Below are 23,785 nucleotides of genomic sequence, written 5' to 3'. Positions count from 1 at the left end.
AGATCTATCCGCAAGATACGAATTAAACCACTCGTCCACCATATCAAACGCAGTACAGAGATCAAGAATCATCAATACAGAGTTTTCCCCTTTGTCCCAAGTCAAGAGAACATCATTAAGCTGTCTCAGTGCTATGCCTTAAAACCAGATTGAAACACCTCAGTTATGGAGTTCGACCACACGTGGTCTTGAAGTTGCTTAAAAACAACTCTTTCTAGCACCTTTGCTAAAAATGGCAGACTTGAAATTGGCCTAAAATTATTTGGGTCGTCCATAGAGAGGTTAGGGCGTTTTAACAAAGGAGACACAACAGCATGTTTAAAATCTGTTGGACAGATGCCCTGGCTAAGGCATTTGTTGATTAAGTTCAAGATATTAAGATTCACGGTATCCGCGATCTGCTTAAATAGCCTAGGTGGCATGATGTCGTCTTTTGAAGAGGAAGGTTTTAAGTGTGCAATAATATCTGCTAAAGCAGATCGAGTCATAGGGTATGGTGACGGAGAGGGAGCATCAGTCCCTACCTGTGGTATATGAGCACGGAGGTTCTCAACCTTCCCTTTGAAACATTTTTGAAACTCTTCACAGGTAATAGTTACGGAGTCCGGGTGCAAATTTTGGATAAGATTTATAGCCGCATTGTGTCAAATAACACATTGGGATTATTTCCATTTTTTAAAATAGTCTCTGAATAAAATGTATGCTTAGCGTGGATATATTGGATAAAATATGGATATTTTTCTTACACGAACGCATGTCTTCGCTTCAGAAGGCCTTTATTCACGGCCAGCAGCCATATCACCCTGTAGCCCAAGACTGGTTGCCCACTAAAGCTAAGCAGGGCTGAGCCTGGTTAGTACCTGGATGGGAGACCTTCTGGGGAAACCAGGTTGCTGCTGGAAGAGGTGTTAGTGAGGCCAGCAGGGGGCGCTCACCCTGTGGTCTGTGTGGGTCCTAACGCCCCAGTAGAGTGATGGGGACACTATACTGTCAAAGAGCACCGTCCTTCGGATGAAACGTTAAACCGAGGTCCTGACTCTCTGTGGTCATTAAAAATCCCAGGATGTCTTTCGAAAGAGTAGGGGTGTAACCCCGGCATCCTGGCCAAAATTTGCCCAGTGGCCTCTGTCCATCATGGCCTCCTAATAATCCCCATATATATATATACCAATTGGCTTCATCACTCTGTCTCCTCTCCACCAGTAAGCTGGTGTGTGGAGGGCGTTCTGGCGCACTATGGCTGCCGTCACATCATCCAGGTGGATGCTGCACATTGATGGTGGTTGAGGAGATTCCCCCTTCTATGTGAAGCGCTTTGAGTGTCCAGAAAAGCGCTATATAAATGTGATGAATTATTATTATTATTATTATTAACCCCCTGGAGCCGTGTGGAGCACTTTTATCATGGATAGATGCACTTTTATGATGGATAGATGCACTTTTATCATGGGTAGATGCACTTTTATCATGGATAGATGCACTTTTATGATGGATAGATGCACTTTTATCATGGGTAGATGCACTTTTATCATGGATAGATGCACTTTTATCATGGATAGATGCACTTTAATCATGGGTAGATGCACTTTTATCATGGATAGATGCACTTTTATCATGGATAGATGCACTTTTATCATGGATAGATGCACTTTTATCATGGGTAGATGCACTTTTATCATGGATAGGTGCACTTTTATCATGGATAGATGCACTTTTATCATGGATAGATGCACTTTTATCACTGACAGATGCACTTTTATCATGGATAGATGCACTTTTATCATGGATAGATGCACTTTTATTATGGGTAGATGCACTTTTATCATGGATAGATGCACTTTTATCATGGATAGATGCACTTTTATCATGGATAGGTGCACTTTTATCATGGATAAATGCACTTTTATCATGGGTAGATGCACTTTTATTATGGGTAGATGCACTTTTATTATGGGTAGATGCACTTTTATTATGGGTAGATGCACTTTTATCATGGATAGATGCACTTTTATCATGGATAGATGCACTTTTATCATGGATAGGTGCACTTTTATCATGGATAAATGCACTTTTATCATGGGTAGATGCACTTTTATCATGGGTAGATGCACTTTTATCATGGATAGGTGCACTTTTATCATGGATAGATGCACTTTTATCATGGACAGATGCACTTTTATCATGGGTAGATGCACTTTTATCATGGGTAGATGCACTTTTATCATGGGTAGATGCACTTTTATCATGGATAGATGAACTTTAATCATGGATAGATGCACTTTAATCATGGATAGATGAACTTTAATCATGGATAGATGCACTTTTATCATGGATAGATGCACTTTTATCATGGACAGATGCACTTTAATCATGGGTAGATGCACTTTAATCATGGGTAGATGCACTTTTATCATGGATAGATGCACTTTTATCATGGACAGATGCACTTTTATCGTGGACAGATGCACTTTTATCATGGACAGATGCACTTTAATCATGGGTAGATGCACTTTAATCATGGGTAGATGCACTTTTATCATGGATAGATGCACTTTTATCATGGATAGATGCACTTTTATTAGGGCTGTAACGATACACCAAACCCACGATTCGATTCGTATCGCGATTCTATCTCGGGGTGGGGCTTGAGGGGGCGGGGCTTGTGGTGAAAAAAAGAGATTTTGAGAGAAGAAGAAAAAAAACGGTATTTTTATTAAATAACATTAGGAAAAACCTGTATAATCTAAACACCAAAGAACAATAATAACTATGCAAATTATTAAACTATACTAGGCAGTGTAGGCTGCTGCTTTTGGGCTGTGTTCTGTACTCCAACTAAATTGATTTCGGGATGGTGCCGTAGGATATGCATCTGCATGTTGGACGTGTTGCCGGTCAATTGAGGATTAATTTAATAGAGGAATCCCCCCTTTAGATGATTCTCATGGGGAGGATTTTTTTTTGTTTGAGGGGGAGAAAGGGGGGGCATTTTTTCCAAACAAAATTATTACATTTATCTTGCCTAAATGTTTGCGCTCATTGCATTTTTACAATGGGGTAATATTGTTGTTAAGAATTTACACATCACAAGGAAGCTTGATTTAAATTGTTTAATTAAATTGAAAAAAGTAGCACAAATAAATACAATAGAATAAAGATACAAATAAAGACAATTAAAGAGAAAAGTTTTTGAATAGGTCTAACACTAGTATTCATATACAGATACTTAATAAAGTAATCAAATATAAAAATAACACTGGGTAGTATTTTAGTCCTGAATAAATTAAATACATAGGCTATTAATCCTGATTCCTTTAACTTAAAGCCATCTTTTGTTGTTTTGACAACAAAATTAATGACAGACACATATGGCTGCCGTCACTTTAAGAGCTAGTGCACGGATCCTGTTCATTATACTGGCATGCGTTTTATGCTTATTAAAGACAAAACCGACTATATTTAGAGTATAGCCTACTCACAAAGACCGAAATTGACAATTTTGCGTGCTAAAGCAATATAATCCGCGAAAAATAGTTACTAGCCAGCTGTTTTTGAGGCGGATTTTCTATGAATGTGCGCATAGAAAATAATCTCAGAGAGCGCGCGAGCACTGATTAGTTTAAAATCGCTTGAATGTTTAAACTGGTAAGACTTGGTAAGACTTAAAAAGACTTCAGTCACGATGCACTGCTGGCCCGATTGTGCAAGTGAATATTCCGTCATGTCCCGACCTTACAGTCTATGGTCCCGACTCCAAAACGCGAGTGTGTATTATCGCCGCAGCGCTTGATGCTTGCCTTGCACAACACATTATGAGAAGAGATAGAAGAGCGCGCGGCACCGCTGAACACTCACGCTGTTTGTGAAATTGCGTCTGGAAGATAGTTGTTAAAAGAATGATTTGATTTTATTATCTGTGTGGATTACGATTGCGGGAATTTCCTGCATTATAAATGGGAGACCTGCGGGAATGATTAGAATTATGCGCAATACCCGCAATCCCGCGCCGAAATTCGAGCCCTGGTTCTGGACAGGAAGGATAACTCTGGGAGTTGGAAGGGGTGTGATCGCGATTCTGCCTTCTCACATCGCGATACAGGATCGTGGACCTGAGTATCGCGATTTCGATTTTATATCGCGTATCGTTACAGCCCTAACTTTTATCATGGGTAGATGCACTTTTATCATGGATAGATGCACTTTTATCATGGATAGATGCACTTTTATCATGGATAGATGAACTTTAATCATGGATAGATGCACTTTAATCATGGATAGATGAACTTTAATCATGGATAGATGCACTTTTATCATGGATAGATGCACTTTTATCATGGATAGATGCACTTTTATCATGGATAGATGCACTTTAATCATGGATAGATGAACTTTAATCATGGATAGATGCACTTTTATCATGGATAGATGCACTTTTATCATGGGTAGATGCACTTTTATCATGGGTAGATGCACTTTTATCATGGATAGGTGCACTTTTATCATGGATAAATGCACTTTTATCATGGATAGATGCACTTTTATCATGGGTAGATGCACTTTTATCATGGATAGATGCACTTTTATCATGGATAGATGCACTTTTATCATGGATAGATGCACTTTTATCATGGATAGATGCACTTTTATCATGGATAGATGCACTTTTATCATGGATAGATGCACTTTAATCATGGATAGATGAACTTTAATCATGGATAGATGCACTTTTATCATGGATAGATGCACTTTTATCATGGATAGATGCACTTTAATCATGGATAGATGAACTTTAATCATGGATAGATGCACTTTTATCATGGATAGATGCACTTTTATCATGGGTAGATGCACTTTTATCATGGGTAGATGCACTTTTATCATGGATAGGTGCACTTTTATCATGGATAAATGCACTTTTATCATGGATAGATGCACTTTTATCATGGGTAGATGCACTTTTATCATGGATAGATGCACTTTTATCATGGATAGATGCACTTTTATCATGGATAGATGCACTTTTATCATGGATAGATGCACTTTTATCATGGATAGATGCACTTTTATCATGGATAGATGCACTTTTATCATGGATAGATGCACTTTTATCATGGGTAGATGCACTTTTATCATGGATAGATGCACTTTTATCATGGGTAGATGCACTTTTATCATGGATAGATGCACTTTTATCATGGATAGATGCACTTTTATCATGGATAGATGCACTTTTATCATGGGTAGATGCACTTTTATCATGGGTAGATGCACTTTAATCATGGATAGATGCACTTTAATCATGGATAGATGCACTTTTATCCTTTATGGACTTCAAAACAGAAACAGCAATTCACTGCCATTATAAAGCTTGGGAGAGCCAGGACATTTTTTTTATATAACTCCGGTTGTGTTCGTCTGAAAGAAGAATGTCATATACTCCAAGGATGGCTTGAGGGTGAGTAAATCGTGGGCTAATTTTCATTTTTGGGTGAACTATCCCTTTAAGTCCGCAGGAGGATTGGACACCCTGAAATGAGTGTGTCCTGTAAGGAATGTAAAACCCAATGCCGCTGCTGTGGTCTGCAGGCTACCGGTCGGTGCCGCTGAAGAACAGCTACAGTGAGGACCTGGAGTTGGCGTCCCTGCTGGTGCACATGGACGTCGTCAGAGGAAGGGTGGGCTATGAGATCATCGTATGTAGAAGCGCACCTCAGGATCCTCGTTCGGTAGGCTAAGTGAATGTGCTGTGTTGTAATGGCGATCTCTTTCCCCTCCAGCATGAGAACGGGGAGATGCTGAGCCCGTTCTCGGCGGCGGGGGCGATCGGCGTGGCCCTGCAGGCGGGCCGCGAGCGCACCGGGGACTCCAGCTCCGTGTCCTCCACCTCCTCCATGTCCCCTCTGCCCTCGTCTCCGGGGCAGGCCCTGGGGTATCGCGCTCGGGAGGGCTCGTTCGAGGCCCGCTACCAGTCCCCTCTGGATGACTTCAGAGTGTCCCAGGAGGCGCTGTTGGACCATGACACCAGGAGGTGTGTTCGCTTTAAAGAGCCTGCTTTTGAAAAAGATGTTGAATTGTCAAATAATACAGAGCATGTAGTCGCCATGAAGCGCACGTTGCGACAGACAGGGTTCATGCCAGGTGCTTAAAAAAGCAAGTAGTGCCTTTTGAAATTTAAGTCCTGGAAAACCCTTAAAAACACCCATATATATGAAAAGGTACTTGAGAAGTGCTTGAATTATTAAAAGAAAAAATATGTGAAATTAGTGCAATAATTATATTGATAAAACAATAATAAATAATACAGAGCATGTAGTCGCCATGAAGCGCACGTTGTGTTTACAGAATATAGGCGGGTGAACAGATTAATATTGCTCTCTGGTGATTGGATACATCACCAGAGAGAAGTCTGTCGTTTCACAGAAAGATCGAGTTTTGATAAATTGTGAGTGAAACATTTTTTTAAACTTGCATGAATGCATTATTCAGGATAAGATCAATGACATGCATTTAACATGCAATTTTCATTTCATGCTGACTTTAAGATGATGAATAATATAGTTGTGGTAAATATTAGTTTGCGGTCCATGAGCTGGTCCACTTCAAAAACGGCCACAGGCCTGTCAGTTGCTATTTCTGTTTGATGTTTGATGCAGATGAATCTGAAATCAGTGTTATTAGAGTAGATAATAGAGTGGTGCAGGTCTACAAAATCTGATTATTATTACTTGTTTTGTTGATCATGATAAATCTCCAGAAATGAACAACTTTTATGAATTATGAAGCCTAAATGCAATCGTCAGAAGTCAAAAGCTAAACATATGCTATTAAGGAGCTACACCACAGGCACATGACTTCAGCATCACTATCATTAGGCCTCCAACATATTCCAAAACATTTTCCCTGAAAGTTTGAGTTATAATAGTTTGCAAGAGTGTGACGTGTGCAACGGACGAGGTTAAAGCCAAATGGGAAAACCAACGAAATGCAAACATGAGGAAAAATGTGTTCTCGGTCAATCACGTCACGCTCAGTGTGAACGGGCCTTAAAACGTGAAAATATCCAGAGCTCGTGTTCACCACAGACCTTATGTCAAGCATTTAACCAAAAACCCATTCAAAAAACTAGGTTTCGACCTACAAAAATATGTCATCCCTGCACCACCACCCTATAGACCAGCACATTCAAATTATAACAGATTTCAGTAACACTTTATTTTACAGTGTCCTTGTTAAATGTTACATGTACTTACCGTAGTAATAACAGTAAATTATGCGTAATTACATGCAACGAACCCTCAACCAAATCCTAATCCTACCCTAAACCAAAAGTGAGTACATGTAGTTGCTTAATATTACTCAATACTTAAATATATAACTACACTGTAACAATGACACCTTAAAATGGTGTAACCCAGATTTCTTTTGGTTTACTCGATGGCCTCTTCCTGTCTGATTGGGTGGTTCATGTGGTGCAATGTTAGTGCTGATGATCATAAGTCGGGTTAAATGGTTGAATTGTAATGTCTTTTCCCTCGCAGGCTCCGCAGGGCTCGCGTCAGCGCCGACAACCGCGCGTAAAGGTCCGGCTGAGCGCGCGACGGATGGACAGCGCAGACGCAAGGCCAGCGACACGAGCTGATGATGTCGAGGACTGCCGTAAAAACCCGTTTCTGTGGAAATCGTCATCGCCAGCGTTTTTGGACCGATCTCCCTCTCTCCGCGACTCTCTCCCGCTCGGGGCCGCGCGAGTGGCGGAGGGGCTCGCGGGCTGAATGGAGCCTTCGCTCACGGACAGAAATGAACAAATATCTGCTTCGCTACGATCTGAACCTGCGGCGCGGGGGACGGGCTGCTCTGACTCCGGGACACGCGGGGTTCAGGACTCAGTGGGGGCTGTATCATTCATCACTTTCAAACCGATTCCAGGTTAACATTTATGGAGTAATAATACTTTTGCTGACTCTGTCTCTGGCTTATATATAAATGTGTGTGTGTGCGCCCCATTTTGCTGTCAGTTAGAAAAGCGTTGCAGCTGATCTGCTCTCAAAGAGCCTCTCACTCCACATTTTTATTTCATTTCAGATCGATTATTTGTATTATTTAAACGTCTGTTTTAAACTTTCATGATGTTATTGTATTTTTTTTTTTTATAAGAGTATGTTTCTAACATGAGGGCTTTGCCTTTTTAATTGCGTTTCTCGCGCTTTCTCTTCCCTCTCGATGGACTTGAGTGTTGGATGTGTCCCGGGATGCACGTGTTCTTGTTTTTTAGGTGGGCAGAAGGCAGATCTCATTGAAAGTCGTCGCTGTCTGAGCTTCAGGAAGACATTCTTAAACATTAAACTCAAGAACGGCCTTTATTTTGTTTTGAAATAAAGTTATGAAGTCATCAAGTGAGCAGAGAGCAATATCACTCTCCTTGTTTTATGTGTTTCCAGTCTGCACCGTTGGACGTTGATTCACAAACAGCTCAGGTGGGGTTTTTAGGCTATGGGAGCTTTGGAAATGTTTGGTTTACAGCGCAGAACTTAGACCATCTCATTTCAGAACATTTTATCCCTCTAAAATCATTTCTGTGATTTATCATGTACTCTGCCTCCACATTTTAGCTATTGAAATGTCTAGTTCCTGAAGGCTTTTTATTATGTATTGTCTTATCAGATCAAATAGGGAGGAAATGTTATGTATGATTTAGTACCTTTAGTCACGGTGTCTGTATAAAGAAAGCCAAAGGTAGACTGTGCAGGGGGTGTACACAAGAAATTGGGACCAAATAAGTTTGTCTCGGCACACATGGTTAGTAGGACTCAATGATCTTTGGGATATGAATGTTTTTTGTTTCCCCCCTCTCCTCTACTGTGGATAAGAGCAAGGGCATTTTTGATCATTCCCTCTTTTAATGTATACCTTGTGCCAAGCGGTCATTTATTTTTGCATTATGCCATAGTATTGCCCTAACACAGCTTGTCATTTATTAATAAACAGGCTAAGACTGCTAAACCTCAGTATTTACAGTTGATGTACAGTAAAATCAAGGCCATATTTATTGTAGCTCTGATAAGTTTCATGCAGTTCTCTTGTTTAGCCAGTAGAGGTTGAGATGTTACTGATCGCCACACATACACATGCCATGTAGTTCTGAGAATCATTACAGAAGCCATTGTGATGCTGTGTTGCATTATTTTTCCCATCACTGATGCTTTACCTGGCTCTCCATTTGACCATGGGATCCAGGTGTGTTTTTATGGAGCAAGGTGATTATACAGAGGTTACGTGTGCTTTGCAGCCCCCTTTTTAGAAATTTTGTTTTGTTTAGTTTTTTACCTTGTGGCTGTAAAGTTATGGTAGTTTTGTCACAGTATTTATTTGGTTCTGTGCATCAAAGTCTAAAAGATGCTCCAGAAGTTTACTCCCAAAGTTATATTGTAACAATGTTGTATGTTCCCCTGATTGGGTATTTGCAGAAATGTTGATACATTGAAGATTGGAGAAGAGGGGCATTTTAACTTGAATGGATGAGTAACTGGCTTGCGTCTTTTGATGCATGCATAAATTCTGCCATTCCTCTTTTTTTCCTGTATCTGAAAAATGGCCATACACTAATCACAATCTAGAAAAATTACAGAAAGACACAGGGACTATAATCACATCCTGAGCTTTGAAAAAGAAAAGGCCAAACCCCTTCAGAGGGAAATCACTCAAGTTCACCTGCATTTATTCCTAATTTGCCAACATTCCCTCAATTGGTTTTTAGTGTTAAGTCCCTTTCCTTTCTTCTGCAGCCCTTCTCCAGTCTGTAAATTAGTTTCTGCAAATTCCTTGCATCATCTTTCATGTGCCTTGGTGTATGTATACATATATACATCAACGAAAGCTCCGCTGTTGGACATGTATGCCTTTTTCTATGCTTTCTTGCGTCAGTGTTTTGTTACCAATGTTTTTATTTACAAACCAAGCCTATTCTGTAATGTGCCTATGCTATATTGGAGGAAATATACATTTTAATTTTGCTTTTCATATGAAACATAATCAAGCCTGAGAATAAAATACTTATTCAACAATGAAAAGGTGATTTCTTTTTCCAAGCCTGAAAATCCACGACCATTTTTTATTAAATTTATTCTGCAAATAATATTTGTAAAAATCATACAAGCCTAAGCGTTCACACTGGTGAATCCGTTTTGTAATGATTTTACAGTTTTCTTTTACGTTCAATGACATTTCAGGGGGGGGGGGAGTGCTGTGGTATTGATGCTCACCTACAGCACACAACTTAACCTCTGAGGTGCAATTATGTCAGTCATATTTTAAGAATTACAAAAGGGCTCAATGAGAGCTGTGCAGTTTACGCTTCGTACACCACCATTTCCATAAAAATGGCAATTCCTCTCCAGAAGACGTAGAAGGAAAGAAGTACCCATCCATGAGTGTCTCACTTTCACGAAGCCAAGGTCTGTTTTCCCCTCTAGTCTATCCAAATAGAAAAAGCAGCTGGTGAAGGGGTGTGTCCTGACCTTCAATAATCCACTCCATGTATTGAACAGTGGGACAGCTAGTAACTCTTGGGTGAAAAAGAAAAAGTTAATTATAGAAGTTTTTTTTTTTTTTTTGAAGAGGTGTCCCCCAGTGCTCCTGTTAAAGTTTCATCTGACATTTAAAAAAAAAAAAGCCTTCAATTAAAGGTCGCATGTGCTGTAATCCCATAGGCTGATATCTCTCCACATCCATTCATGCATCCACTCTCCTCTTCAGTCAGACTCTGCAAAAAACAACAGACAAGTATTAAACACAAGAATGACTTTATACAGGACAATCTGAAGGCCAATTCCTTTTTATCCCTTCAATTCACCCATCCTCAAATCAACTACAATGTAATTATTATGATGGCTAAGTTGGCAGAAAATGAATCACCTTGTGTAGTATTTGTTGAGATTTCAATAGTTGACTTTGTGGTTTGATCCTTTGAGATCAGGCTGCTCTCTGACTCCTCCACCTTTACGTCTTCATGGTCTGGATTCGGCGATGTTACAGCAGCCTCCGTTGGGGTTGCAGATGATGACCCAGTTATCACACTTCCTGTGTCCTCAGACTTCCTTTCCTCCAATAAAAGTGGGGTCTTATTCGCAAACCACCGCCGGATCGACTCTTCACCTAGCCCACTTGACTTGGCCATCTCCTCCAACTTAGTCTCATCTAATTTACCATGCGTTTCTAGGTGCTCCTTTAGTACACTAATGTTAGCTTTCTGAAAGTCTTCCTCATCCACCATGGTCTGGTAACTCTCAAGCCACTTGAGCTGACCGTTCTTCAGGACATAGCGGCAATCTCCAAACCAACGTACCACCTCTGGTCGTGGTAGGCCCGTTTTAGCTATCAGTTCATTGTACTGGGGACAACCGGGCCAGTGGGTGCGTGCAAAGACTTGCTTCAGCAGGTGGAGCTGTTCGGGTGTTTTCTTCCCTCGGTATGTGGAAGCCTGAGAAACAGTTGTCTGAGAGCTAGATTGTGGCATCTTGTTAGCTTCAATCAGTTGACTTCCCTCAGGCTCACCTTTTCCATTAGATTCCGTAACTTTCAGCATTTTGAGATTGATCTTGATAGGGTTAACTTTCGGCTCAGAGCCGGTCTCATCCCTCTGTTTCTCCTCTTTGACTTCTTGTGTTTCTATGGAGGAATCTTCAGCTTCATGCGTCTCCTCGTTGCTAGTTTTTTCCTTTTGTATTCCATCCACCTCTTCCTCTCCCACAGCATCATCATCTTCCTTTTCCGCCTTCTCAGCTTCCTCTTTCTTCTTCTCTGCCGCTACTCTCCTTCGCCGCTCAGCAAACCAACCATGGATCTCACGGCGAGTCATCTTCGTTTCTGCTCTTAACCGGTCAACTTCTTCACTAGAAGGATCTTGGTCCTGTGCAAAGCTGGCTTCCAAAGCACGAACCTGGTGAGGCTCTCGCTCTTTGTACCGTATAGCGGTGAAATCTGGCGACGGGGGTCGTGGAGGACGCCGTGAGGGGGTTGGCGGTGATGGAGTCTGTGAGGGGCTGAGAGGGGACTGCTGGGGAGTTTTGGGCCTCTCTGGGGGTGTACTGTTTTCTGACAGGTCTACAGCAGCAAGTGTATCGAGTTGGGAAATGCCTCCACTAGCTGTAACAGTTTGACCACCGCCACTTGACCTTGAACCCTTCAGATTCCTGAAGTGATAGCGGCGGTCACTGAACCATTTCCGTACCTCACGCACAGACAGACCAGTTAGGCTTATAAGTCTGTCTACTTCCTCTTGATTGGGAAATTGGCTAACAAGGAAGCTCTCCTTTAGGGCTGCCAGCTGTCCCTGGGACTTTTTGGTTTTGTTGAAGCTGGGATCCAGGAAGTTAGAGGAGGAGAACATGCGAGAGTTCATAGAGATAGGACATGGTGAGTCAGATTTACTTGGTATTGTGCTATCTGTTGCAGTTGTAGATCCCAAGGTAGTGGTTGGAGTGGTACTGGCAGATGAATTATTGCTCTTGCTGTTAATGTTGCTTTTAGCCTCAGAATTACCTTTACCCTCACTTTTCACAATATTACTATTGCTTTGAACGCAAGTGGCATTAGTACCTGCTGTATTGACCTTTACGTTGCTGTTGCTATTTGACTTTGCAGTGCTACTACCACCAACACTGATTACACTAGCCTGGCTACATAAGCTGCTGGTACTACTAATACTGCTTGAACTGCTGCTAACACTAGCACTGCTGCTACTACTGCAATTTCCACTACTACTGCTACCAACAGTGCCTAAAACCATGCTGATTCCTTTATCAGCCACCAGGGCTGCAGCGGGCCTAGCCTGCATCATAGGCTTCGCAGCAGCCTGATGTTTGGGTGTGACCGCTAGTGCAACAGGGGCTCTGCTGACCTGAATCCCATTAGCCATCATCGGTTGGGTGACAATCACCCCTCCTTGCCCAACCAGGCTACCTTGTAAGATGTGAGGGATGGCAGTTGTGCCCAGAACTGTGATAGTTGGCTGAGTAGCAGTGTGGTGGGTCTGACGTTGCTGCTGGCCATTGGAAGGCGCTGCCTGTATGATTGTATTGAACATTTTTCTGCGGGCATCTTCTATTTCCTCAGGAGACCAGCTGATTCCTTGCTTTAGCCTCTGTGCTGTGAACCAGATCTTGATCTGCTCTTCGGGATACCTGGTGACTACAGTAAGGTAGCAAAGCTCAGCCTTGGTTGGATAAGGGAACTTGCTAAAGGATGTCTTTAAGAAACTGCTATTGTCCATGGATGCATTATAGGTAGGAATGCTGCTGAGAGGGATCATCACTTTTGGAAGATTCTTAGTACTTGATGAAGGGGAGTGGGATAAGGAGACGGAAGCAGAGTGTTGGATGAGACTTGTGTTCTGCACAACAGACACAACTTGTGTAACAGCCGTCTTCAGCATGGGTAAAGCCCCAGAGCCATTAACAATCTGTATGGCTGATGGCATAGAAACTTTGCTGGCTGTTCCACTGTGAACAATAGTGGGCACATGGGTGACTGTAACTGCAGGAGAGTCATTTTTGCCCACCGCTTTAGTAATAGAGGGCGGAGGGTCATCAGAGGCAGGGTGAGAAACAACAATCCTTTTGAGTTCTGATTTACCCTTCAGCATTTTCATGATTGGTGTCTTGGTGATGGATATCTCAGTCTCTTTAGAGCTAGTGCTTTCACATGGTTCCATGCAAAGACTCTGCTCTACAATAATCCTGCTGTCCTTCTTTTTGAGCTGAAGTGTGGTGGCTATTGTACTGGGATGGACACGGGCATTGTGCAGAGCTAAGCCCTCAAATTTTGCAGCACTTATCCCGCAATCCACACAAAGAAAACGGGGGTCAATGCGGAAATCTGGGTGCCCGCTGTAGACATGATCAAGGAAAAGATTTAGGTCCTGGGTCTCAAAGTTACATGGCATACAAGTGTAAATGCCGCCATCTTTATGGAGATCACCTGCTTCTTGGCCAGAGGACTCACCCGAACTTTCACTGCCTTTTGCACTTGCTTCCTCTCTGAAGGAAAAGCCAATGTCCTTGGTTGGAGGGGACAGTCGGTCCCGTTGAAAGTCGTCCTGCAGATGCATGGTTTTTATAGGAATCATGCATGGAACGGTGGACTTCCTCTTGCTAGCCATGGTTCTTGTCTAATTAGTCTCCAGTGAGATTCCTGATTCCTTATGGTTATCCGCTCTTATAAAACATCCGCTGATAACTTGGTGATGGACATGATCATCAGTCCATTATAAGTATTCTGTGTCCTTATTGGCAATGTGTATCAAGCATCAGAACATCAATCTGTAAAGACAAAAAACAATAGCATTTAACAACCACAGATTTCAAAATCAATTTAGTTATTATACTTATTTAAAGATTGGTCAATATGCAGTTTTTATTTGTCTTTCTCACTGAAAGAGAAGGGCTGCTTTTATGCCAGTCTCTGATGACTGAGCCTCTTTTAAACAACCTTTTACAGCCTCTCATTCTGTTTACAGGGACTTCTCACACCCATCCCCACTCTGAAAAGTTTTTTTTTACTTTTGTAGTTTAAGTAAAGGGCATACTATCAATCAAACCTGCTTGATCTGATCATACCAAAAATGTCAGAAAAACATTAATTTCAATATGTATGCACATCCAAACAATTAAGTTTAACAGTGTATTCACCAAGAAAGAAAAAATAAAACTCAGTAAAAAACCCACTCCCAGTTCATTTCTTCTTCTAATGGCTCGTTAGAAACTGCTAGAAATATAGGCCACTTCTCTCAAATTCACTAATCTTTGACTGTTTCCTAGCTGCAAGTTAACCCTCAAAGGGAAAGGGGTTTTTGACACATCATAATAAGAGAGGTGCACATCTATACCAATGAGAACATGTTTCCAAAAAGAGAATACTGTAGAGCGATCTATGAGAGATAACCAAGCTGAAAAGTCTTCTGGGAGTACTATAACTTCACCCAATTCTACCACATCAAAAGGTTTAGTCCAGGAATCCTCAAATAGTGGTCCAGTTCCAGACCCTGGCTTGGATCCAACCAAAACCCCTAGACATAATGACAACGGTAGCACAATTTTACGGTTTAAAAGTGAGCAGCACATCAAAACAACAGAGCGGTTCACACCACAAGCGCTCAGGGTCGTTTATGGTAATGATCTTGAATGAAGCCAAACGTGCTTCATTCAAGCCCTCTCCGTGTGCGTTGCTTCTCTCTCCCGCTAAAGCGCCACATTAAGAGCTGAAGATGACGCAGTTATTTTACCAATAGTAGTAAAACACAGTGAACAGCAGAATAAATACTTTTGCTAAACCGCTGATGAAAATGAGAACGCAGCATAAACAATTATTTTTATCTGTCATACATATATCACTCCAGAAGTTAAACTAAACCAGGTTTGTGACAAGAAATTTTTTTCATCTACATTTAGCATAATTAATCAGCATGTTAAGAGCATTTCATAATAAACAATGTCATAATTGGGGAAATTGTTTTTATGGCAAGGAACGACAACTTAAACTTTGCAATTACTAGTTAACTTTGTTTTCTGCTCATTAAGGGGGGCGTTTTGGTTATACATTGTTTTGTTTGTTTTTATAATTGTTTTAAGCAAAATATAAAAATGGTCCAGTCTTCAATGGTTCAAGAGGAAAACCCTGAACCCCCATTCAGTATCTTTCTGTTACATGACCTACTGCCATTCATAGCTATCTAAATGTAAAAATAATAATAGCCTGATAAAACATCTGGGGCCGGTTTCACAAAGCTATTTTAGACCGGTCTATAGTGTTAGACAAGTCTAAAATGTGCACATAGACTAGTCTAATGCAAGTTAGACTGTTTCACAAAAATAAAGACTGACTTAATTTAGCCCAAAAAAACTTTAAAAAAAACTTAGGTCTAAGACTCTGTTACCTTGGCAACCAGTAGCAACAATCAGTTACACTACAAACAGACGAAAGAAAACATCGGCGACTGTCCACCATATATATATATATATTTCAGTGTCTTCAAGTTTCTCTTGGGGTCCTCCTCCCGTTTTTGGATATTTCCTCTTAAAATTTTTCTTTTTTGGTATCTTGTAGCAGGTTTTGTATCTTTACTGTACGTCTTTAACGCTCCGCTCAACGGTCGGATTAACGCTGTTAACTGTCGCAGCAATTTTCCAAATTAAACATTTCTTCTTGTTACTACATTTGTTACTAAATTTCCCGAGTAAAATGTCCTTGTAACTGTTACACTCCTCCAACCAACACATATCTCCCGCTGGGGTAAACTCCACTGAGCGGTTGAATGCGCTTACTCCATCCGCCATGTTTTTTGTTTTGAAAAGTGTCTTAGTTTACCCAGAATGCATTGCAGTGTAGTCCTACTTATACTCTTTGATATAGTCAGAGTGCTTTGTGACTATCTACAATATCTAAGCCATAGTCAAACTCTACCTGTGTGAAACCGGCCCTTGATCTTACCTTTCATATCCAGTTGGGCTCAACTGACAATGTTGTTTAAATTTGTTTGTCTCTGAAAAATAGACGTTTGTTTGTTTCTAAAATGTTTCTGACACTACATATATAGAACACACATTTAGAAAGTATTTTGACCATTTAGGATTTTTATTTTATTTATTTTTTACAAAGTACCACTGCTGCCCAGATGAAAATTTATAACCATTCCAAAAAAGTATTGTCCGGACCTCTGCTGGGAAGGAAATATAGAGACTGGACCTCTTGAAACTGCTGGCCCCTGCTGGCAGATGCAGTAACTACACTATCTGTACCCAAAACACATTAATCTCCATTGATGGCCATTCAACAGCAATCATGTATTCTTCTGGCTATATAAAACTTAAAACAAGCAACATATAAAAATCACTATGATTTTGTTTTAATTTAGATGATGTTTTTCCAGGGCCCAACTTGGAAGGCTCTTCAAAATAGACTTTTTAATCTAACTCTTTTCTCTGTCTGATGTTGTTAACGTCACAGTACCAGGACTTCACAAGCACCTATCTTGTGGTGCCATCGCCATCATACACTTTTCCTGCAGCTTCAGAGAGATCAGTCATGGCTCAGGTGATCGTTCTGAGGCTAAATCACGTACTTCAAGGCGATCGTGTGTTTGTCATCCTCGCAGAGGAACACACTGCCACGCATCTCCTATTTTTCCCAGATGGAAATGCCCTTCATTGTGGCTTGCCGCGTTGCCATTGAGTGTTGCGTGAGGGGCACGGCCCTGCCAACGCTGCCGGGTCAGATAACCAACACAAAGGGGTTGTGCGGTGGGCGGGCCTGACATCCATCATGTGGGTCAGACCCTGAGGACGAGAAGACGTGTGGGGGCAGGGCGAGGAAGTTTGGGCCGAGGTGCGAGCATGTGTGTGTGTGTGTGTGTGTGTACACGTGTTGGGAAGTTGGGGAGGGGCCATTGTCGCAGGAAGCAGTGAGGTGTTTCAGCAAGGAATTTTTTTGTCTTGATACCAATTCCCCACCCCTACCCCCATCACACACACACACACACACACACACACACCCTCATCCAACAATCACAGAGCCGTTACCCCCATCTCCTCCTCCTCCTCCTCACTCCAAACACTCTGGAATGTTCCACCATGAGCTATTTAGCGAGTGGTCAACCTGGGAGTCGAGCGCCTCTCGAATGAGCAATGAACAACAACTCATGAACAAGCAAGCACTATAACATGCAGCCCACGTCTACAACGCGAATGGCAAAAATAAGCTTGCACTTCAACCCGATGTTCAATGTTGAGTGGAAAAATGTAAAAGTTTATGAATTTGTTACTGAATAAAACACCCACATTGATCTGACATGCTAATAAAATGCTGTAGCATTAATTTAAGGGTCTGCCTGAGATAAACATAGCCATTGTGTTTAGACATGGTCTTAAGTTCTAGTATGACCCACTAACAGTAAGCCAAGGGGCAACCAGTCTTACTTTTCGGTCTCAGATTAGGCCAATCTACGTTTTATAAAGCCTAAGTTATGAACGGCCTTAAAGAAAACATTTTTCATGTCTATCTTGTAAGACTAGTCTTAGCGGTTTATGCAACCAGCCCTAGATCTAACTCAAAAGCTCATGGACTTGTTTGGCAATGCTTAATGTAACGCATACCTGTCTGCACGAGTGTTGATCTCCTTTACCCTTGAGCAAACAATCTGTTGACACTAAAAGGTATGAATAAATACTATATTAAATGCTTGATGCCTATGCGTTTAGACAACTATCGTCCTCCTGACAGAATATCTTTGTCTCTCTGGCTAGAGGACACGTAAATAAACAATATCACGTGTCCTGTGTGACACAATAGCGCCTAAACGGACCAATTCTAAAACATCTTCATGCGGATGTTTTAGAGGAAGCGTTACACATTGGCTTTGTGTAGTTGGGGTCACAATCTATTCACTATCTGGTACGTTTGCTTTGGCGAAAACACATGTACCCCACCGTCAGTTTGCCTGCTCGCCTCCCCTCCCCCATTCCCCCTCTCTCTCTCTCTCCTTCAACAAGTTCAGCCCAGTCTGCAGGGAGACGGGTCGTCAGCACCACTGGTGTGTTACTATCCCCATAGCAACCCCCCCCCCCCACACACACACACACACACACACACACTCTCTGAGTGAACGCACTGCTACACACAGTGGTCAGCCCGCGGACAGCGTTCGGTCCCTGGCTCTCGCTGGCTTGTTTTTCCGGCTGCGGGCCCTGCTCTTATTTCAGGCTGTGTCAGATAGGTGTGGTTGTTCTCACTCATTGTCAACAGCACGACGTTCCCTCGTCCTGAATGGCACATCAGTGCGTGTTGACACTCGGATGAAAACGAGTTTCTTAGTCGCAGTTCAACTGACACATAATAAGTGATAAAAGTCCATTGTAACGTAAAGAATTCACAAAACTTAGTCCAATTTTTGGGGGGGTTTCTACTGACAATATGCTTTGAAAATAAGACCTCTTCGTCAAATAGACCTAAAGTGGCTTTTTTGCTATGTTTTGCTCAGTTTGGTTGTATTACAAAAGCAACTCCGTCTTTCTAAGTCGTCGCTGAAGTGCTCTTGAAAAGCAGAGAGGCACAGATTCGCCGTGGCCAGCACCTAAGGTGTTAAGGCTCAGTTAAAAATGGACGAGTGAGGGGAGAAACATGGCGGCACAACACACACACACACACACGCGCGCGCTCTGCTGTCCAACCTAAAATGGCTGACATCACCACAGTCTCAGTGCCAGCTCCTGCTGACCGGACCCGAGCCTCGTCCTGACTCAGACGCTTCACGCTCATGGCCAAGGGAGCGCTTCCCTGTTTTGTTACGGGACAGAATTGCAATAATCCCACCTGGAAGCTGGGAAGAAGGAGAGCAGAGTAAAACCAGGAAGACTGAACCTTAAACCCCCAGTTTTACACAGACGCTGTACTGGTCGAAGTGTTCACCCATGATTTTAGGGGTTTCACTACTAGAAAAATGATAATAGTGTTAATGCATGATAAAAACAAAACCTATTATATCGAAAGCTTCAGCACAACCAAATATTTTCAGATGACTGTCATTCCTAACACACAGATCTGCTCTCAAGGTAACAGCTCTGAACGAGTCAAATCTATTAATCGCTTATAGCATAAAAGTGTATGCATATATATATATATAGATGTGTGTGTGTGTGTGTGTGTGTGTGTGTGTGTGTGTGTGTGTGTGTGTGTGTGTGTGTGTGAGAGAGTCTGCGTGTCTGTTTGTGTGTGTATATATATATATATATGTGTGTGTGTGTGTTTGTGAGTTTGTGTGTCTGTTTGTATGTATATATATATATATATATATATATATATATATACACTACCGTTCAAAAGTTTGGGGTCGGTACGATTTTAAATACTTTTAAAAGAATTCTCTTCTGCTAACCACGGCTGCGCTTATTTGATTAAAAATACAACAAAAATCAGTTATAGTATTAAATATTATTCCAGTGTAAATCAGCTGTTTTCTGTGTGAATATATAGTAAAGTGTAATTTATTCCTGTGATCAAAGCTGAATTTTCAGCATCACCAGTGTCAGTGTCTTCAGTGTCAAATGATCCTTCACAAATCAGTATAATATGAGGATTTGATGCTCAAGAAACAGTTATTATTATTATCAATGTTGAAACAGTTGTTGGTCTGTCAGTTGTACAGTTTTTTTTTTGTTTTTTGTTTTTTATTCTTTGATGAATAGGAAGTTCAAAAGAACAGCATTTGTTTGAAATAGAATCTTTTGTAACATTATAAATGTCTTTACTGTCCTTGATAAATAAAAGTATTGATTTCTTTCCTCCAAAAAATAAAAATAAAATTCTCACTGACCCCAAACTTTTGAACGGTAGTGTATATATACACGCACACACATATATATATAAAATAAACTTTAAAGTTAGATGCTATTAATCGCGATTAATCGGTTTGACGGCATGTAAGGAATGAATACATTCATATATGTATGTGTATGTGTGTGTGTTTGTATATACACACATAAACAATCTTTTATGTTAGATGCGATTAATCGATTTGGCAGCACTACTCTGCATACTCTATAGCCTTATGTCAGTCATTTTGACATGTAAAAGAGCATTTCTACATGGACCGTGGCCGTGTGCTGAGGAGGAGAGGATCCTCCAGATCTGCTGTTTTCATCAATCAAACACCACAGCCTGCATGTTCACCTCAGACCGCTTTGAGCTTCAGGACAGGAAACATTTAACAAGATGTTTATCCATTTCACTCTTTACTACTAAACTAAAGTTTACTGACTGGAAACGGTCTGCCATCTCTCAGTGTGGATGATCGTTCATGAATGTGACTGTTTCTGAAATGACAGATACTGATAAGATACTGATGCTATGGTGCAGGGTGGAAAAAATGTATGAATAATACAATTTAATGATCGCAAATTTAAATAAACACTTGTCAAATTTTATAATAACATTAATTTATCATTTTCCCCAAACTACATTTACAATTCAAAACAGATGATGTGCATCATCCATAAACAAACTACTGGTATATTTTAAATCTGACACATGGGCAAACTTTCTCTGTTTATCGGTCAAACTCATCGCCAATGCCATAATCTCAAAATTACCAAATATTGCCTCATGTATCAGCCTCTCTGTTATATATCATTCTCTAAACATGACTAAAATGTGTCCACTGTCAGCCATATATTTAGAGTTCTGAATAAATAACCAACCAACTTGATAAATTCAACTTTAAGATTTAAAACCATTTAAAGCAGATTAAATGAACATGATCTCAGCACTAGTAATTCACATAGCCTATACTGTGCATGTCTGACCACACACACACACACACACACACACACGTGTGCCGTTATCCCGATCAACTTCAGAGTATATGAATACTAATATTATGAAATCTGATCACATATTAAAAACCATAACCACAAACTACATCCCCACCCCTTCTTCCTGTCGCCATTACACACTCAGTCACTCACACACTCACTGAGCAGCAGTCAGTGAGTTTAAATGTATCAGTGCAGTATAGCTGCTGTAATGAAAGATTGTGACGTCGATGTGTAACAATAAAAGTCAAACACAAACTCACCCGCGCGCGCACGAGCCGAATCCCGTCAGCTGCCACACACACACTGCTCAAGTCAGCTCGTGCTGGAGGATAGACACAGTGATGATGAGTGTAACACAAAGGCCCTTCACTCTTGTTTATGTCCAGTCGAGTGTGTGTGTGTGTGTGTGTGTGTGTGAGAGAGAGTGTGTCTGTTAAACACAGACGGGGAAAGAAACTCACGCCGTACGTCACCAGCAGCAGAGTCATGTGACTGGATGCGTCACTGGCATCCGAAGCCCTGATGATCAGCTCATGAATATAAACTGATAATGATGAGTAATTAAGATTCACACGAAGTGACTCACTCATTGTCATCGGTGAAAAGTTATGTCTGCGAACGGAAACACGAGTGAAAAAGTTTGAGGGAAGTTCAAATAACAGTGAAGTAACAGCAATTAAGCTGGTGTCATTTGTTTCTGAGGCTTTGCTAAAGGTCAAGTGAGGTAATACGAATGCTGCAGAAATAGGCTTGTGCACAGGGCTCCTGAAACATTGATTCATGTATAAAGACTGTACATAACAACATTATGCATGCTTTTATAGAGACTGTGTTGTTGTCTTGATTATTGGGTCTATATAAGCAAAGTAAATATTATGTCAAAAATATTTACATTTGCTCATTTTGCAGACGCTTTTATCCTACGTACTTTTAAAAAGTATAAAAATATTTACTTTCAGCTATCATTTTCCTGCCCAGAGTAGATTTATACTTGATAATGCTGCAGTTTTCTTCTAGAAAACAAACTTTGTTGTATTATTTTCCTGTTATCACTGTGAAGCTGCTTTGATACAATCTCTATTGTAAAAAGCGCTATATAAATAAAGGTGACTTGACTAAAATCAAAATATTTGCAATTCAAATGTATGCAATGCTTTTTACTATAAATATACATTTAAACCATAACAAGGGCATCAGAGAATCAAATAATCATGATTAATAGCCTATAATCATCTTTAGAGAGGTTTCTGGCTAGTCTTTAGAAAGCACAATGAAACAAACATGTAGGCTAGAGAATTTGACATTAGTTTGTTTGTTTGTTTGTTTATTTGTAACAAATTGTATTATTTAGGATGCATCATCTCGTTTTCAATGGGGTCATAATACACAGAAGTTTGTTAACATAACACAAGACAAAACAACAACAGTCACCTCATTCAAAACAACAAACTCATCCCTACAGAATAAACACATATGAATGTTTGCTAAATATAAACATTGCTGTATCATCTGAAACTAGCAAAGCCCGTTTCAAAACAAACCATTTTTGAAGTCAAAGATCGTACATTAAAAGGCCATTACATTATAGGCCAGTAGCCTACATTATCCCAATGCGCAGGAGCCTTACACATAGGCCTACTGCTTTCTTCCCAAACACTTTCGCTATTCAAGAAGAAAAGCATAATGTGAAGAGTGTTTGTGATATGATGAATATGATATCAGATGCTGTCGCGGATAATTAGGGTCGTTAAATGTAGGCCTACACATTTGAAGATAAATTGCAACCAGTGAAGATGCCTTCTAATATTGAGCGGAGACTATTCGAGTAAATCATACGATGGTGTGTCAAACATCCAATTACAAATCTGCAGCTTACTGTAAACTGTAGTAAGAGGGAAAAGATTGGCTTTAGATGCATACTGATAAGCTACATACGCATAAAGCAAAAATGGTAATATAAGTTGCAAAGCAAGTTTAATGTGAAACCATTTTTAGATCGACACAATACACTCGTTCCAAATTCGGGAATCCAGTCATAAGCCCAAATGTTATATGTATATAATTAGATTTACTCTGTGCAAGTATGTGCCATCATTACAGATTATTGTTAGATTATTAGATTTTAATTTAAACATACGCTTTGTTCCAAAGACCATGGTATGAGATTTAGCTTTAATTTAAAGAATAGAGATTTAGCTCTATTCTATGTAATAATGCATTAGAATAGAGCCAATCTTGCTGTCACGGGCGGTTGTATAAACACACGAAGAAGAAGATGAATGCAATAGGCTAATATTTAATAAATCCAACGGGTAATTCGAACAGGAACCGAGCGACACACGGAGACGTCCGCAACAGACGACACCATTGAACTGAAACAGAACTGAACATGAAACGATGCTGATCGATGAACATAAGTGTCCGAC

At 40.7% G+C, this 23,785-nt stretch overlaps 2 protein-coding genes across 2 annotated transcripts in view; one reads left to right on the top strand and one right to left on the bottom strand.

The window, feature by feature from the left end:
* Positions 1-7,878, top strand: part of plcg1 (phospholipase C, gamma 1) — a 55,141-nt gene extending 47,263 nt beyond the window's left edge. Inside the window, 3 exon segments of the mRNA XM_056243118.1 lie at positions 5,587-5,693; positions 5,778-6,028; positions 7,539-7,878. Of these exon segments, the coding sequence (XP_056099093.1) occupies positions 5,587-5,693; positions 5,778-6,028; positions 7,539-7,578 (398 nt within the window). The 3' untranslated portion in view covers positions 7,579-7,878.
* A 2,565-nt stretch (positions 7,879-10,443) lies between these two features.
* zhx3b (zinc fingers and homeoboxes 3b) lies at positions 10,444-21,802 on the bottom strand. The gene is made up of 3 exons (XM_056243110.1): positions 21,620-21,802; positions 10,912-14,315; positions 10,444-10,759 (listed from the first exon to the last, which is right to left on the bottom strand). Exons 2-3 carry the CDS (start codon positions 14,153-14,155, stop codon positions 10,749-10,751), a joined length of 3,255 nt encoding a protein of 1,084 aa, XP_056099085.1. The 5' UTR covers positions 14,156-14,315; positions 21,620-21,802; the 3' UTR covers positions 10,444-10,748.
* Positions 21,803-23,785: the final 1,983 nt, after the last annotated feature.

The sequence above is a fragment of the Rhinichthys klamathensis genome, unplaced genomic scaffold, assembly GCF_029890125.1.
Source record: "Rhinichthys klamathensis goyatoka isolate OS25496 unplaced genomic scaffold, OSU_Roscu_1.1 h1tg000025l_1, whole genome shotgun sequence".
NCBI classification, from domain to species: Eukaryota; Metazoa; Chordata; class Actinopteri; order Cypriniformes; family Leuciscidae; genus Rhinichthys; species Rhinichthys klamathensis.
Note: the sequence above shows the minus strand (reverse complement) of the source record. Positions and strands in the feature narration are given on the sequence as shown.